Below are 17,756 nucleotides of genomic sequence, written 5' to 3'. Positions count from 1 at the left end.
TATTTACGTGTAAAAAACTGAAAATAGTTCACTGTTGTGTTACCTTCAATTAGAAAAGGCAGTGAAAATGGAACATTGAATTTATTCACTATTGAAGTTTTCTCAAGGCTGAAGAAATGGACAAACTTTTGTATTACAACTGTTCAGCAGGTTTTGTTATTAGTGTCAGGGACTCATGTCTGTCATTTCATTTAAATGGGAGTAGGATGAACAACTTAAATGGAAGTTGTGGTTTTACTCTAATAAGATATTTAGTCATATTTCTCAATTATATAAAGCATTTCTTAAAGCTGAAGGTCGTTCAGTGTGGAATGCACAGTTGTGTGTGTGTTTATTTTTTTTATTAGATCACACAATTATAGCATGTTGTTTTAAAGAAAATATTGTGGTGAGAAAATATCCCCATTCCAGATGTGTCCTCTCTTCAGTCTCTCATTTTTACCTCTATTCTGACTGCCCTCTTCTCTGTTTCTTCACCCAGGTGGATGCCGGAAATCATGAACGCCCCAGGACCTCTGTCGAGGCAAGCCAAGTGAGTTTCACACACTCCACACATTTCTGCTGCTTTCCTGTGGCTGTTTATCTTTCTACATGCAGACTGAGTTGAGTTGCGTTGGCTGCAGAGAATCACTAACCCAGTTTGTGGAAGGTAGTGTGGGTCAGGGACTTTGGGCACAGAGCCGCTCTGTTCAGAGTTGTTTGCTTTGCCTGGGCTCCCCGTCTGTTTCTCCTCCCTCTCTCCTGTTTCCACTCTCACTCTCTTTCTCTCCTCCAGTCCATATGCTTCACTTTGAATGTAGTCTAGTCTGCTCCCTGTCCTATGTATCAGCTTTTATCAGAACGGTTTGAGGGTCTCTGACGGAGATATTCAGGGAGAGAAGATGAAGGGCTTCCAACGTAACCCCATCTCCTCCTCTTGTCATTGCAGTGGAGTGGCCAGATCGGACAGCAAGCTCAGCGCCAAGGCCCTCTATGGTAAGCTTCTACAGGTGTTTCTTTACTGTTGGCTTTTTTTAAAGAATGTGCTTTCACACACCTCTAGCCTGTGTCTATGCTTTCCTTTAATACTGGATGTTGTCACAACAGATTGTTGACAGATAAAATCTTGTAATTAAGGGAGTCACACACATTTACCATTAAAAGAATAGTTTTTATAGAAACGAAACAACTTTCTCTTGAATTTGTTCATTCTTTTACTCAAACTTACATCCTAGTTGCAAAGAGCAGCAAAAATTGTAAACTTATCAGATTTAGGTAGGAATAAAAAAATTCTATAGGAATAAAACATTATTCTATCCTCAGTTGTTATCATTGAAATCAAGCATCCAGCACAAGTGGATTCTTCTTGTTGCCCTGGTTGAAATGTTAATTGATTCATGATTTTGGGTAAGTTTTAGTCCTACGAAAAGACTATTGCTCTTCATTTTGTATTTTACTTGCCCATCTTAATCAATTTAAACATACTGCTTCTAACAACATAAAACAATGTTTGAAAATTTAAAGTACCTTTGTAAAAGTGTTACTATTTGAGCCACAATTATTTATTTTCTCAAGTGAAAGCAGGCACACTATATGTGCACAAGTTCTGTAATATATCTATTTTGTTATCTTACCATCTAGTTAAGCAAATGATTACAGTCTGAACAACAATAAGCAAAAACAAGTTCCTTTACTTTTCTTGCCAAGATCTGTTATGTTGTAAATACAGCACATTGTCATTTTTCTAGTAATTTAAGCTAGCCTGAATATTTACAAGCATCCTCTTCATACACTAACATAGCATATCTACTATCTTTCTACTGTCTATGAATAATTTTCAATTTGTGAAATGTTGTCATTTCACAACAAATGTTGTTACAAGACACTGCAAAAAAATAACTCACATACATTCTAATTTCTCCTGGCTGTCAAAGAAATAATTAAGCTCTGTTTATTATTCAAAAAAGATTCAAAAGTTTTCTCACTAAACCCAACGACTTACATTGAGTCATTGAATGATATTAATTAAACAAAACTGGCAGGAATGGTGTAAAATGACACTGATATCATTAAAAGGTTCCAGGAGTGGCCAAGAAGCGTATGTGGAGTGAATCCAAGCAAATCTAACACTTATGAAAAATAGTATTTCAGTAAATCAACTCAGAAAGAATAACTTGACACCTGCTTGTCCCAAAAGAATGTCTTCCTTCCGCTTTTGAGTTCGCCACACCTTTTGTTGCTGTGGATCCGCTCTGCTATGGGCACAAATCATAATACTATTGCACTTGCAATGCAAATGACTCCCATCAGGAAACCCACTGGTCGCCATGTGCGACGTGTAGCTGGGGTTGTACGACCTTACCACACCATCACAATCCCTCCCCGATTAAACACGTGCATAATCACTGACTGTAAAAAAAATTACCAGTGTTTATGCTGAACAAGCTTTATTTTTTTTTCAATTGGTGACACCCAGTTAGAAAATGAGGGCAATGGGAGGAAAGGAATTCTTGAAGGAAACTGGACTTTCTGGCTCCCCATGTGGTACAACAAGGATTAGCAGTTGGATGCATCGGCTTCTGTGTGTCTTCTCATATGAACGGATGCATTCATGTTTTAGTGCATTCTTTAAATACAAGGGTGTGGTATGTAAGTGATTCATTTATGTTTGCGCTGGGGGAAAAAAAAAGATAAAATATTCTCTGACTATTGCCATTGCTTACCTAAGGTTTGTTTTTTTATAAGGTGTGCTTAGCATTTCTCATCTTGTGAGGCCCATTTTTCCAACAAATACTACTTTGTGAAGACCCAAAGCCTAAACCACATAAAAAGAAGTGCTTATTTTTTTAAAGTCTGAGGGGGGAATTGAATTAAGTGTATCACAATAATCAATAAATCAATTAATGATGATTTAAAATGAGTCCAATATGGCAGTTTTCCATATCTTCCCTGTCTGAGCCTAATAATGAATATGTTTTGAAATGCTGTTTTGTTTTCCTGAGACTTCATAATCCATTTTATATGTTGTTTTAATTGTGTTGCTTATTTATTTTGGATTTTTAAAATGTCTGCCTGTTCCACTGTTAAATGTTCTCTGGAAATTAAAGATTTTGTTATTCGAGAGCGCGTACTTGCATTTTTAAACCATTATTCTTATATTAGTTGAAAATAGTCTCAAAACGACAACATTATCGTTTATCGCAATAATTTCTAGAACAATTAAAACATGTTATTGTGACTGGCTTAAATTGAGATAAGTCTAGGGGCTGACTATAGAAATAAATAAAAAATAAATGGAAGTCAGTGAAAAGTCCTTGCAGAGATGGAAAAACATAATATGTGTGTGTGTAGGCGTGTGTGTGTGTGTGAGGGAGTAAGAGCTAAAGTGCAGGGTGTGCCTGTTCGTAATGTGCGGCTGGAACAGGGTGGGGATATCCATGCCTGACAGGTGAATAAAAGGCACATTGAGCAGTGGAAAGGAAAAGGCAGACTCTCCATCTCATTCGCTTATTGACCCTTCCTTCTTTGCTTTAGACATGAGCTCACTGGTCCTTGTCGGCACCTCCTTCTACAGAGAAAAATGTTCCAACCTGTCAACGAGTCGCCTCAAATAGAAACAATACAAAGGTGGAACCAGGCAAGGCTCTTTCATGGTTGCACTCTTCTATATTTAGAATCGGCTCAAATAGCTGGAAAGATTGCTGAACGGCTACAAAGTGTCTTCAGAGTCTTTCTTGCTCCCCCTGAAACACGATGAAGCTATTTGTCTTCCAAATATCTGCTGGGAGCAAGCAACCCACTGGTGATCTGTGTGACACCCTACTGTACGTGTGATTAGTTGTTGTTTTCTTGCTCCGCTCCTACTGAGTAACAGATGGCACCGCTACCAGCAAAGGGAGGATCGCCTGTCCTCCCTTTGCCCAGATGAACTGTGGACTATCTATCTGTAACTGATCTGGATAAAATGTTTAATAAACATGCAGCAGAGTATTCTTACATATGCAAACTTCCCCCATAACTCAAACAGTGCAGTAGACAAGTGATGCAAATCAGATCAGGTGCTTCTGCCTGATCTGTTATCAGCTTCTGTGGGCTGAAGCACAAAGAGAGAACATCAGACTAATTGTTGCTCTGCTTTGGACCAAAACATTCAGACAGTTACCTAAGCTTCTCTGGACAATGTCTCTGTCAGGTGAGGTCTCTAACTGAAAGGTTTGACTCTTCTAATTCCCATATTTACTTTTATTTTTTGGATGTTGATGGTGGCACTTTCAGGTGAGGTATCTTTGTGGATGCAAATGTAAAGAAGGGAATGAAGAAATCGGCTGGCGGCTGGAAACTATTTTCTTCTAGATCAGGCCTTGAACTGCAATTTTTCTGATTTTACCGAGTTTCGAAGACCTGGAAGTCAAAAGAAGCAGAAAGTCAGACAACTGTATAAATTAAATTTGTATTTACTATGAGCTTTCAACTTCTGTCAGTCATGAAATATGCTGGATTATTCAATCTGGAGGGGATACACACAGGCTAACATAAGATGCCAAAAATGATTTTTATCCACTTTTTGTAATAATTATGTCTTTGTTTTAAAATATCTAAAATCCTGTTTCACAACTTCTTTCTCATGCACAAAGTGTGACATCACACTAATACAAATAACTATTGATCGCTCATGATAGGAAGACTGTAAAAAGATCAATTGTCAAGACTGTTTTCAGTGGCCAAAATTGGCAAATCAAAACTTTACAAAACCTGAGATCAGAAATTAGCTACAAAGTTTGGATTTGTGCATTTATTCTTAAAGGTCAAAATGAAAGAAATTATTTTGTAAATATCAAATGTCAGATTTGCTGTATAACTTATCTGTTTTGTTAATAGCAGCAGAAGTTTTTTTCTTTAGTAATTGTATTTTCATAAATCTAACTTAATAAGCATTTAGTTCTGAAAGCAGTGTCAGTCCTGTAAGGATTGGATTGCTTGAGGTGAAATATCAAACTCTGTGGTGTTTAAGCGATTGTCCGATGGATCTGGGTCATGTAAGAGGCTGATAATCTGCCAGGGTGCTGTGTTTTTATCACCGACCATTGACTCTGGAGAGTTCTGCAGATCGGCCCATCTGCCGACTAAGTGGCTCTTATTGCACTAGGTCACAGGGCTGTGAATTGATTGGAATTAATGTCAGTCATTAATAAGACATTAGTCGAGCTCGGCTTTCAGAGTGACACCTGACGCTTTTGTTTCACCTGCGGAGAGCCAAGCAGGAAGGAAATGGAAGGAACAGGAAAGACAATTGGTTGCATCATTTGGACGGTATAAATTCGTCCCCTTTTTAAAATCTGTACTCAATGTTATGCTTGAGCTCCATGAAGAGCTCTTTGTCACGATGGTAAAAAGGGTAAATATTGGAATTTACTCACTGAGCCCTGGCATACATTATCTTAAGTGTTCTGCAAACAACAGAACTTTTGTGCTGCATTGAACATAAAGTGAACAATAGGAAATGTATCTGTATGAAGACAAAACCCAGTGTTACATCAGAATGTTGACTTTGGTAGATGGAACATGGAAATTTAGAGAGATCTGATATGAAAGCTATTGCTAGAGTTTATAGGACATGTCGTTATTGAAGCGTAATTGTTACCTTTAATAATATTCACCTGCTAAATGGATCCAATCACTTTGGTGCACTCATTCAACATCAACTAAGCATCTATGAGAACATCTGGTGCTTGCATGTTGACATAAATAACTGCTAAGATCAATGTGTTTTTTTCCTGTTTTATTCTGGCTTTTAGAAGTTGCAAAATGTTTTTGCTCTGAAATAGAATCTATAGGTTTAAAGATTCAATGGTTTCAATTTTAAAACAACAAAAAAAGGAGAAAACAACCATAAAATATTTTGCTGTAAAAGTTTTATAAACAGTCCATCTTGATTTTGGTGTTAAGTATTTTTTATTTTAAAAACAAAGACATAAAAAGTATGTGATTACTAAGCCACCATTACTTGGATACCATGCAATAAAATTCACTGCATACAATTTGCTTCAGATTTTTATATAACAAGTGGAGTGATTCAATTTCCACATAATTACCTCTGTTCTGTGGACACCTCAGATGTTCGCTAGAGATTGTTAGTGAACAAAAATAATTATTAGGATTATAAAATGAAGCAAACATGCAGATTGATGGATTTAATTAAGGATAATCATCAAAGAGAACCTGTTTGAGGCTGCAAAAGGCTTGGGACTGTGGTGGAGGTTCACCTTCCAGCAGGACAACGACCCTAAGCAAACAACCAGAACCACAGCGATTAGATCAAATCTTGTATTAGAACACTCCCGTCAAAGTCCAGTTTAAATCCAGCTGACAATCAGAGGCAAGACCTAAAAAGTTCCCACAGACTCTTTTTATAAATTCTGACTGAGCAGTCTTGATGCACAAAGCTTGTAAAAACATATAGCAGTGGTTACAGTGAAGGTGGTTTTACAAAGACTGTATAACTTTCTAAGTTACATTTTTGAACATCTTAAATGTTTTGTCTTGTGAACAATCATTCTTATTGTAGAGACTCAGGCTCAGTCTTCAGCTGGTCTCAGATTTATAGTCAGACTTTATTAACTAGTGGGTAAAGTGCCAGAGAGGAGGAACCGTTCCTGGTGCTGTCATTGATCTTTGTACCTCCAATAAATCTGGACTTATGAGTCCAGCCCTGGCTGTTCCGTGCCGACTCTGACAACATTATGAAATGTGGGAGGGGAAATCAAGATACATGCAACCCTACAATATAAGATTTAAGATTAACCTATTTAGGGGTGGCATACAGTGTAGAAGGAGGCTTTCAGTCCTCAATTGGGGTTTGTTTTCCAACCCTGAGACCTTTGCTGCATTCCCCCTTTCACTCTATGCCCATTTTCTGTATAATCTATTGTAAATGAAGACCACTAGTACCAGAATAGTAAATCAAAGTACTCATTTGGTGCCTTTGTGGCCATTTTACTTATATGGGCTCATATATTCTTTAATCTGACACATTTTACAAAAAGTTTAATTTTACAAAAAGTGCATTTGACATGGTTTTTGTTTTGTTTCAGCACAAAAACATTTATCTAATAGACAATCTAAAGTAATTGCCTTGCTAAGTGTGTCACAGAACTGAATCATTAGCAGAGTTGTTGACTGTGAGATCATAAGGTAAAGAGCTGTCACTTCCTTATTTGCTGTGTGCTGTTCAAGCTACGCATTACTTTTCCCCTCCGTCTCGTCTCACTACTGAAACGCCAACATGTGGACTTATGGTCAGAGCTGGTTTTTAATGAAGAGATCTACTTTACAATAGCTTTTTGTCTGCATTGGATAATTTTTTTCTTTTTTGTTACCTACAGAGCAGCGGAAAAAATACTCCAACTCAAATTTCATCATGCAAGAGACGTCGCAGTACCACGTTGAGGTAAAGCCTTTGTTTTCTGACTTGATTTAAGAGTTTAGAATTACAGCTAAAAAAATTAAGTTTCCTATGTTTATGATACTCAGTCACAGTTGTTATTACATGGTTTATAGAGAATAAAAAAAGTTAATTGTATATCTATTTAGATTTGACAACCTCTGTACCACATATATTCTTTGTAATCTTTTAAACGGGCTCTGACGTTGCTGTGTAATAGAATATAGATTGTCTCTCCAGCCCATGAGACAATGTGTGGTAAAGGGTTTGTGAAAGGGGAGACGAGTTATTACATGTATATATATTTTATTTTAAAACAAAAAACAATTATTTTTCCTAAAGTTTAAAAATCAGCTCATTTGTAATCAGTCTAAAAAGATTTAGTCCTTATTTGATTAGTAAAACTTTTAGTTTAATCTGTAAATCCAAATTCCCTGCATTGTCATGTCGAATCATTTAATTGATTTTTACAGGAATTTATATTCATTTGAACTCTTTTATCTCACATTGCCAAATCTCAACTTGACATTTTTCTAAGTGTTACTGATGGTTTTGATTTTTAGCTGGCAGAGAAAACCAGCGCATTTAAAAAATGTCAAAAAGCCGTGAGTTTCTTGTGTAGAATTTGTATTTTATGTTGGATACTTTAGTCCAGGTTTCACAAATCTTAAGCCTTATAGATTTCAGGTAGAGTTGATTTAGTTTGTCCAAAAGTTAACACTAAGTATGTTGCTGCTGAATTAGCATCATACAGAAAAATAAAGCCTGAGTAGATATTTTTTGTGCCCTAGTACCCCAATAAATCTTACAAAATCTGGAAAATGATAAAGTTTTAAAATTACAATTATGTAGGAGGTAAGTAAAAGTTGCATTAAGTACATAAATGACAAAACTTACTATGATACACAAAGGTTTATATTTTAGTATAAGCAAAATTGTTTCCAAATTGCTGACAGCTGAAAACATTTTTAAAAAATCGAATGAATTTATCTAATTTTTAAATTTGGGACCTGATATTTTTTCTGTCCTCTACCTGTTTGAAATCCCGTCTTTTAAAGCAAACTGCCTAAATGCTAACCTGATAGAAAACTCAAACTGGACAGAACATTGGAATAAAAGATGCCAAGGTCTAAAGAAAACCTTAAAAGTTGTTTGAAAATATTGTGAAAATATTAACCAAGACCAATTTTAATTATGGAAAGTGTGGCTCTTTGGAAGCAAGTAGCTTGTGTAGTATTATTGTTGCTAACATTTGACTTTTATTTAAGTATGTTAACTGTTTAGACTGCCTAATCGCAGCAGGAAACGATAAAGATCACATCATGACATTATCCGGGGTTGTTCTTTGACCAGAGATTAAAGCTCACATAGTGATGAGTTCCTGTGATTTATGAGATCTCATGATAAAACAGTCAGCCCTCGGAGTGCAGCTATGTGGGGCGGATATGCACAGGTGAAAGATGTGCTGTGGATCAGTGATCAGATCTGAACTGTGTCCAATGCCAATCTTGATAATTTTCCAAATTCATTCATTATCACACATGGGCAGGTTGCAGGACACAGTCCAACATAATGAATACAGAAAGAAGCAGTGCGAAATGTTTTAGAGCAGGAATTAAAAAAGGACAAGCTAAGATTTAACTGTTAGCTAAAGGAACTGCTATAATCTGTATTTTTAGCTCATATTTTTTTCAGTTATAACAATCAAAAAATCCAATAAGTTTGCAGTTAGATTTTTTTTTAAAGTTTCATTTTTCAGGTTTATATGTTTTATCACGATAGCAGGTCTAAGATGTGAAACACCCTCATTTGAAAGACATCTAATTGTGAACTTATAGTTTATCTCTGCAACCGGATTGCATCAGATGCAATAAAGGATAATCTATTCTGGCAAACTATTAGGCAGTCACATCAATAAAACTGATAAATTCATTTGATCTCTTGTTTGCAGCCATTTTTATGCACAACCAACTGAAATTGAGAGGCATTTGGACAGATTAAACAAATCTTCCACAAACATTTATGCTCCTTGAACTTTTTTTTTGACATGTTACAGCCACAAACTTTAATAGATTTAATTGGATTTTATTTAATTGACTAGCACAAATTGTGTATTATTGTGAAGTGGAAAGAAAATTCTACATAGTTTATGAACTTAATTAAATGTGAAAAAATTTAACAGGCTGTGTACTCAGATCTTTTCTTTTCATCATGTAAACAAAGCTTTGAAGTTCCCTTCAAGTTCACTTTCGCTTAGTAAATGAAATCCATACCTGTGTAATTTAATGTGTGAGAAAATGAAGCAGGGTTAGTTTATGAAACCTTGCACCAAGCTCTGAACATCTCACCAAGCACTTTTCAGTTCAATCCAGAAATTTCCACATAATACAACTGCAAAGATACCAAAATGTGATTGTCCATCTAAGCTAACAGATTGGGCAAGTAGAGTATAAGTTAGAAAAGCAGCAAAAAGGTAAACAGCAGCTCTACAGGTGCTGTAAAAGCTCATGTTGGAGAATCTATGGACTGGACAACTAATAGTTGTATATGCCACAATGTGAACTTTATAGAGTGATAAGAAAGCCTCTGCTGAAAGACAGTTGTTTAAAGTCTAATTTGCAGTTTACCAAGAACTTTGCAGATGACACAGAAAACATACAAGAAGTTCCTTGGCAAAGGAGAAAACTAACCAACTTGAATCGTTTTCTTTTTTTGTGTGTGCTTCTTATCCATTTTCTTTTACCCAAGTCCAGGTTTTAATTACTAACAGCCTTTTTTCTTCTTCAGCATCTCTCCACGTTTGTTATGGACAAGACAGAATCTATTGTGACAGTAGACGATGCTATCAAGAAACTGATTCTTCTGGACTCCAGGGATAAAATCTGGACACAGGAGATGCTGCTGCAGGTCACAGACAAGGCACTCAGACTTCTTGATTGTGACACTCAGGTTTGTTTATATTCACACATTATGCTCTGCACATGTCTCTGTGTTTCTTTGACATTACATATGCTCCCATAAGGAGGTCAGTTTTAAACAGATGTAGATGTTCTGCATGACTTCTTAAGCTACTTGTTAAATATAAAGTTATTTATACATTTAAGGAACTTTCTAGAAATTACATGTTGTTTAATGTGGCTGTTTGAGTTGATGATTCTCATCTGGTGGGAAAGATTTTCAGAAATACCTCAGAAAAGTGTAAAGCATATGACTCTACAATAATTGGTATCTGTTGTTTTATTTTTCCTTAATAACAATGGCATTCTGGTTGTTATGCAGGAAGAACTGGAGAACTTCCCCCTCACCACAGTCCACCTCTGCCAGACGGTGCTGAATCAGACACGCTACCCATCTGTGCTGCTGCTCATGTGTCAAGACAGGGACCAACACAAACCCGACATCCATTTCTTCCATTGTGACCAAGTTGAGGTGTGTGTCTGAGTGTTTTTTATTCTTCCAAGACTTGAAGTGTGTTGTTACCTGTCCAGGTGCCCTTGAATACCTTTATGTTGTTTGTTTAAAAATATATTCTGCCATTTTTATTGGTTGTTTTGGTCAGATTTCTTTGTTTTGTGTAAATACTGGAACAATACGGCCTGCATTGGTAGTGGTAAAATAAATGGTTGTTATGGAGACTAGATATCAGATCTTTACCAGGGCTTATGATATAGTAAATTAGAGCAGGGCAAAAATAATGGCACATTTCTACCATCTTAAAACGGCTCCAATCCCAATAATATCATATTATTACAGTCTCTTTCCTTCTGGCCAAGGGAAGGAAAGAGATTTTTTTTTCTTGTGTTTAAACTGATTCTGATTTTCTATTCAAGATTACAAACTCTATTTTACTTCAACAATATATAAATATAAATTTTTTATGATCACAATTGGACCATAAAAAAGCTGCAGTTTCCTTGATAGAGATAGTAAATTTAAATCACACTAGTAAGAAACAAATTCAATTATTATCATTATTTATGCATCAAAACAAAAATACATCAAAGATCAGGCTGTTGAAAAAAGATCTTTATTTGTCTCACTGCTCACCAATAAGAGCCTGACTGCTGCATTTCTAGATATATTCATAGCAGTTTGTTTTTATTTACAGTAAATACTATTTCAAGTCAGAGATTATTGCTACATTTCTTTTTGTGAAAGAGCTTCTGCAAAATGGAACTTGTTGAGCAAATTCATTCAAAGTCATTGTTAAAAAAAGAAAAGAAGTTTAGATATAATTTTAAAACGACTCACCTAGAACTGTGATATTTAAAAACATTTCTTTTCTTCCCTCTGTGTCTCTTTCCGCCTCGTACAGGCTGAGATGGTTCACGCAGACATAGACAGTGCACTGGGGGACAACAAACATGGGAAAAAAATGAGACTGGAAACCCTCAAGTAAGAACAATAGCATACACACACAGATACATATGTTTTTATTTTATTAGTTACTTTTACTTTTGTGGCAATAATGACTGCTAGTGATCCATTTTGCCCCATTCTCCCTGTTCAGGGTGAACCAGGAAAAAATGAAGCGTCAGAGAGAAACCATCCTCCCTCCCTCGGCCCCCAGGGGCCCGCCACCTGTTGCAAATAGGCGAGCAGCAGCCGCTGCAAACACTCATGGTAAGAAAGCACGCAGTTATGCAGTCACGCAGTCACGCAAACTCACACATTTTAGTAACATAACATAATTTTACCAGTTATGGTATTAGTATTTCTTGTGATTAATGATAGTTTCTCCACTTTCAGGTCCTTACGATGCAGAGTCGCATGAAAAGCTGGCCCAGCGCATTGAGAAGGATGTGGTGAGCTTTGATATCCACTGTAGTGGTCAACATTGTCCTTCTCATGAGATCATAACGACTACAGCGTACATGTTTTTTTCTTTTTATTATTATTATTATTATTCTTCAGCAAATCCTCAACTGTGCCCTGGACGACATCGAGATCTTTGTGGCGCGGCTGCAGAAGGCAGCTGAGGCTTTTTATCAGCTCAATCAACGCAACAAGAGTAAGAAGAACAAGAAGAAAGGACCAGCAGGTCTGTCAACCTTTCTTCTTTTGCAGTGGCTCAATGAGCGTGACAATATGGACATATTGGTCACATTGCAATGTGTGGTTCTCTTTGTGTCCTGTGTGCTGATCATTTCATCATACTTATGCATGTTTTGTCAACACTTTACCTGCTTTCATGTTTTATGGGTTGTTTTTTTTTTTAACATTTGAAAGGTAGAAAATTTTATAGATGAATCAAAGATTCTTTTGATCAAGTATGACAAGATCTTGCGGTATTAAAATATAACAATACTTCTCATCAAACTGTGTGTCTGGGAAACTCTGCTCAGTTGTTGTTAGTGTGTGAGGTATTTAGTTCAATAGGTGTTATTATGACTAAAACTGATGATCAGACTGGCTGACAACACTCAGTTAAGTAGGCATTGAAAAGCTCTCAATTAAAATGTCTGTATGGAGACATTTTTGTTGCATGGTTAAAAAAAGGAAACGGTGACAGCTTGGAAGATCAGCGTGGAAGCGCTGCTGGAATACTGTGACTGGTTAGAGAGGCTGAAGTTAGTATCTGCTTTGAAGCTTCAGATTTCTTCGTTATTTAATTAAAAAAAAAACAAAAAAAACAAAACAAACAAAATGATATTGAAATCAGAATAATGAATAGCTGCTATTGTACAAAAGCATGTCCAAACAGTACTAACGGTGCGGAATAGCTGCATTTAACCAGATTTTCTAATTTATTCTTATTCATTGATTATTTTATTGATTCCAGAGTATCTTTTTGGTATTTTGTAAAAAATTAAATAAAAATAAAAAAAACATAAGAAATGCATATGATGTCTGAGTACAGGGCTTCTTTATGCAAGGAAATTATGGGTGACTAGTAATGAGACATAAACATCTTGGTCTGTTGGTACAAAAAACTTGGCCATGCAGCAGATCAGCATTATGCAAGGTTGTCCTGTGAAAAAACATTCAATGGCAGAAGTTTTGACTCTTGCTGAATGTTTTTGAAAACCAATCAAACAGATGTGAAGTGGTTCATAAAACATGAAAGGGAGTCTGAGATTTACAACTAGCTCGGAAACTCTTTGTAGTTGAGAATTTATGGAAAGTAAGTCAATCTACAAAGATCCACCAACCAGCAAGTAGAAGAGAGTCTTTTAATTTTTCCTCCCATCCCTACATAATGACGCAACTGAAAAGTAAATACTACAGAAGCGACAATTTACGAAAACAGTCAACATTTATCTTAAGCTCCCATTTTATATCCAACATATCCTGCATCATAAATATTTTGTTCAACCAGCTGAGTCACTGGTTATGAAACTCTGTAGGAGTTTTTCTTGACCTGGTCAAGGTGAGCTGTTTATTACCTTCCTTCGTTGTATCGCTTCAGCTATAAAATGTTCTGGAATAGATGAAAAAAAAACAACAAAAAAAAACAACATTTATGACTTTGATCCTTTGCCAAGAAAGTGAAACCTGCGTCCTGTCTGCAGCAGGGGTGTGGAGCAGCTGGTAACCCTGGCCTCTGTGTGTGGTCACTGTTGTTGTTCTTGCTTACAGAGGGCATGCTGACCCTGCGGGCCAGGCCCCCCTCTGAAGCAGAGTTCATTGACAGCCTGCAGAAACTGAAGCTGGCCCTCAACCTCTTGGTGAGATATCAAAGCTTCTAACCTCCGTTGGTGAACAGCCGCTCTCTGGTCAACGACTCTCCAGTGATTGCCTGCCACTCTGCCCCCTGCAGGCCAAACTGAAGAAACATCTACAGAACCCAAGTGCTCAGGAGCTGGTTCATTTCCTGTTTGGACCTTTGGAGCTGGTAAGAGTTAAAAACCATAATCTTTTTGAGTTTAATGTAACTGAGGAAAGCCATCTTTCTCTCACTGAGGGGCCTTCACTAAAATATTTGTTTTGGTTAAAATGAAACTTGGCTGAGCTGAGAGGCCACAGACAGACTGCTCTTTAAATTCAGTTCATCGCTTGCATTTTTTTCACATCAAATATTTGTGGTTTCTTTGTTGTTGTTGTTTTTTTTTTTTGTTTTTTTTTATTCTGGCACCACACCCACTCTCGGTGTTCTGCTCAAACACTTAACCAACTGGAGCGACATGCATGGCTTTCAAAGCTGGAGTGTTCAGCCACTCCTTCGATACTGCAGGACAGAAAATGATTTGTGAACTCTTGAGATTTCTGTGATATTTCTGAGGAAAGTTGACCTATTTTAACTGTTATACATTGCCCAAGCAGGGGTTTCTCTCCAGAAACTTTGCTGCAGAAGATTGTACATGGATTTGTAAAGCAGCAGCTAACTGATTTTTATTCAGATTTTTTTTTTTTATGTGCTGCTTGTTTTTAATGCTGCTTATTAATTGCTTTATTGTTTTCACTGTTTCATTTTATACAAGCTTAGGTTATATGATTAACTTTTGCTTTTTTAAAGTGATGTAGTCGAGAAATACAAAAGGTTTTCATACGATGTGAACATAACTGTATTTTATTGGGGTTTTGTGTGATAAACTAACACATTAGAATAGATGTTTTTAAAGGACACACAGATAAAAAAAGAAAAGTACACCACTATTTTCTGCCATTCATGCTGTCTTGTCTCTACCAGCTTCACACAGCTTATAGACCAACACTTAAGCATTTTTTTTTTCTTTTCAGACTAGCTCAAGCTCAGTCAGATTGTATGGTTAGCATCTGTAAACAGATCATTTGAAGTATAGCAACAGATTCTCCTTTGATTTGTTTCTGAACTTTAACCAGAATATTTACTCTTGGCATCATTTGATCAGAATACCTTTCTTAACATGTTCATTAAGGTCAGATTTGTCGCACGTTCGACTAATTGTAGTAGTCCTCTCCCCTGAGCTGTGCATCTCTGCAGCTCCTCCAGAGTGACACACATGTCTTGGTATGTTTGCTGCTGTAACTTCACAAGATAGTTGTATTTTTAATGAGCTGAAATTGTCCACACTGTTTTCTGATTTGTGCAAGGTAAATGTTGACATTGTATTAAATGTAGGGGGTATTGCAGCAATTAATGATGAATACAAGTGCATGCCAAACTTTTAAGACTTTTATTTGTAAAAGACAATGCAAAAACATGTCATTTTTCTACCACTTCATAATTACACTGAAACTATTTTTGCAAATGTCTAAAGGGTGTTAATGATTTGCAAACCACTCCATGATTTTGGGGTTGTTATGCCATCTTTACCTGGACAGTATCTTGACATGATCACCTCTGAGTATTCAGAGGAGATAATGAGCACTACTCCTTCAGTCAGGTCCAACTGTGAACCTTTAAACCATGTTCTCAGGTCCTGCAGACGTGTGGAAGTCCTGACCTGGTGCGTTCCGTCATCTCCCCTCATCTTTCGATGGATGCCGTCAACTTCCTGCATGGACACCTCACCCCCAAAGAGATGACCATGTTTGAGCTGCTTGGCGACGGATGGACCAGACCCAGGTGTCCTTACATGTGGAGTGCTGCTGCTCCTGCTGCTGGCTTTGTCTGCTTATTATGTGATCACTTTTAAACATTCCTCCTCTCACAGAGCAGAGTGGCCCAGAGATCAGTGTGCGCCTCCTTATTACCCCAAGTTTCGAAATGGATGGGAGCCACCTGCAGAGTTTTTCTTGACGTCTCCTTGGGAAACCGAGGGACCACCCAGTCCACTTGCATCTCCCACAAGTCCTGACTACAGAAGACACTCACCTGACGATGTAAGATGCTTTTGTTTCCCTACTTCAGTTCAGATTTATTAAACATATAGCCATGTCTTAAAAATATGTATCTGTTTTCCTTGTTTTGTCTTTTTTTAGTATTACGTCAATCACTCCTCACCAAATGGGATGCACAGCAACCGTAAATATGCCAAAATCCGTTATAATTTTGTGGCGCGGAATCCCAACGAGCTGTCAGTTCTGCAGGATGAAATCCTTGAGGTTGCAACACCACACTTTCCTGTTTTTTACAGTTTCAATTGAGATGTTAACTTTTGCATCAGAACTGTGCCTTTTAAATGAAGAATTGTTAAAGAAAGCTCTTGGGCGATAATGTATCATATCTACTCCAGCTTCCTGTGTTGTGGAGTGAGCTGTTGAATTTTCCTCACAGGTGTTGGAAGATAACAAACAGTGGTGGAAACTACGGAATCGCAGCGGCCAATCCGGCTACGTCCCATATAACATCCTGGATGTTGTAAGGCTAGAAGAACCAGAAGAGCCCTTCCCGGTAACTTACCAACTCTGCATGCACAACATTTACTGCAGTCCTCTCTGTTAAAGACACGTTGAGAAACACTGCAAACTCGTACACATATTATCACTCTGATTTCCTAAATACTTTGGCTCGGGCTTTGAGAGATGATCCAGAGGCTGCTACATCTATACCAGGGCAAGAAAAACACACTTTCCTTTCACTAAATGTTTTTGGTGTACAGAAAGTGTACATAACCCTGTTAAAATTTTATTTTTGTTGAGTAAAAGAGACAAAGTAAAAGTAAAGTCATAAATACCCCATATGATTCAACTGAAAAAAGCAAACAAATATGGTGTCTTTACTCTGCAGAGACATGTTTAGATTCATTTTTTACTAAATGGGAGTAGTTTTTCACCACAGAATTTTAAGCATCTGCTTGGAAAAAAAATAATCCCTGAGCATCACCGTAAGTGCAAATTTACATCCAAATAAACAAAATAATAATTTCATGAGAACAAAATTAAAGGTTTCCGTATGACCTGGCTGGAGTTCAGAACTAAATCTGAGAGAAAATCTGTAGGATCTCCTGATGAAGGCTGGAGACAAGAGATAGATTTGGAGAAGAGTGAAGACACTTATAGATTTAAAACAGTGGAAAGAAAATATTGTGAAGTGTTAGCTGCAAGATGCTCTGTACGACTTGTCAGCACTTCCTACCTAACATTCCAATTTGCACTTCCTCCAGATGGTATGCACAACAAAGATCCTGCGTCAGCTCGTGCATGCAGCTCCTCTTCCTTCTTCAACACACACATTCGCATATTTTGCTTCTGGCTTTCATTCAAAAATGAATCGGCCGGAGAAAGAGTGAAGCTGAACCGGTTTTTGTAATAATATTGTGGTTTCTTTGTCTTGAACTCCGTCTGTGTGTGGTTGTGTGATTCCAGAGCGACTACATGAGTTCGCCCACTGAACCTCTGCACAAGAGGGACAGTTTCAAAGGGGGAATACAGAAAGATAAAAGTGAGTCAACGCACACAGCAAAAACAACAAACCGAGAATGTTTAAACAAAACACTTGTTCTTACTTCCGTTTCTATCACGTTTCTGTTCT

The 17,756-nt window shown here is 37.1% G+C and overlaps 1 protein-coding gene across 2 annotated transcripts in view; it reads left to right on the top strand.

The window, feature by feature from the left end:
- eps8l2 (EPS8 like 2) overlaps nucleotides 1–17,756 on the top strand; it is a 30,287-nt gene that overhangs the window by 7,529 nt on the left and 5,002 nt on the right. The window contains exons 2-17 of one of the 2 annotated variants that reach the window (XM_044125249.1): nucleotides 482–532; nucleotides 929–975; nucleotides 7,362–7,426; nucleotides 10,208–10,369; nucleotides 10,700–10,849; nucleotides 11,736–11,815; nucleotides 11,931–12,043; nucleotides 12,170–12,225; nucleotides 12,335–12,461; nucleotides 14,000–14,088; nucleotides 14,181–14,255; nucleotides 15,760–15,908; nucleotides 15,997–16,165; nucleotides 16,265–16,387; nucleotides 16,560–16,676; nucleotides 17,591–17,666. In XM_044125249.1, coding sequence (XP_043981184.1) covers nucleotides 486–532; nucleotides 929–975; nucleotides 7,362–7,426; nucleotides 10,208–10,369; nucleotides 10,700–10,849; nucleotides 11,736–11,815; nucleotides 11,931–12,043; nucleotides 12,170–12,225; nucleotides 12,335–12,461; nucleotides 14,000–14,088; nucleotides 14,181–14,255; nucleotides 15,760–15,908; nucleotides 15,997–16,165; nucleotides 16,265–16,387; nucleotides 16,560–16,676; nucleotides 17,591–17,666 — 1,645 coding nt within the window. In that variant the 5' untranslated portion in view covers nucleotides 482–485. Of the gene's footprint in view, nucleotides 1–481; nucleotides 533–928; nucleotides 976–7,049; nucleotides 7,275–7,361; nucleotides 7,427–10,207; nucleotides 10,370–10,699; nucleotides 10,850–11,735; nucleotides 11,816–11,930; nucleotides 12,044–12,169; nucleotides 12,226–12,334; nucleotides 12,462–13,999; nucleotides 14,089–14,180; nucleotides 14,256–15,759; nucleotides 15,909–15,996; nucleotides 16,166–16,264; nucleotides 16,388–16,559; nucleotides 16,677–17,590; nucleotides 17,667–17,756 lie in introns of those variants that run through there. The other variant, XM_044125250.1, reaches the window with a different exon arrangement.

Source organism: Gambusia affinis, linkage group LG08 (genome assembly GCF_019740435.1).
Source record: "Gambusia affinis linkage group LG08, SWU_Gaff_1.0, whole genome shotgun sequence".
NCBI lineage: Eukaryota > Metazoa > Chordata > Actinopteri > Cyprinodontiformes > Poeciliidae > Gambusia > Gambusia affinis.
This window is presented reverse-complemented; position numbering and strand designations above follow the sequence as displayed.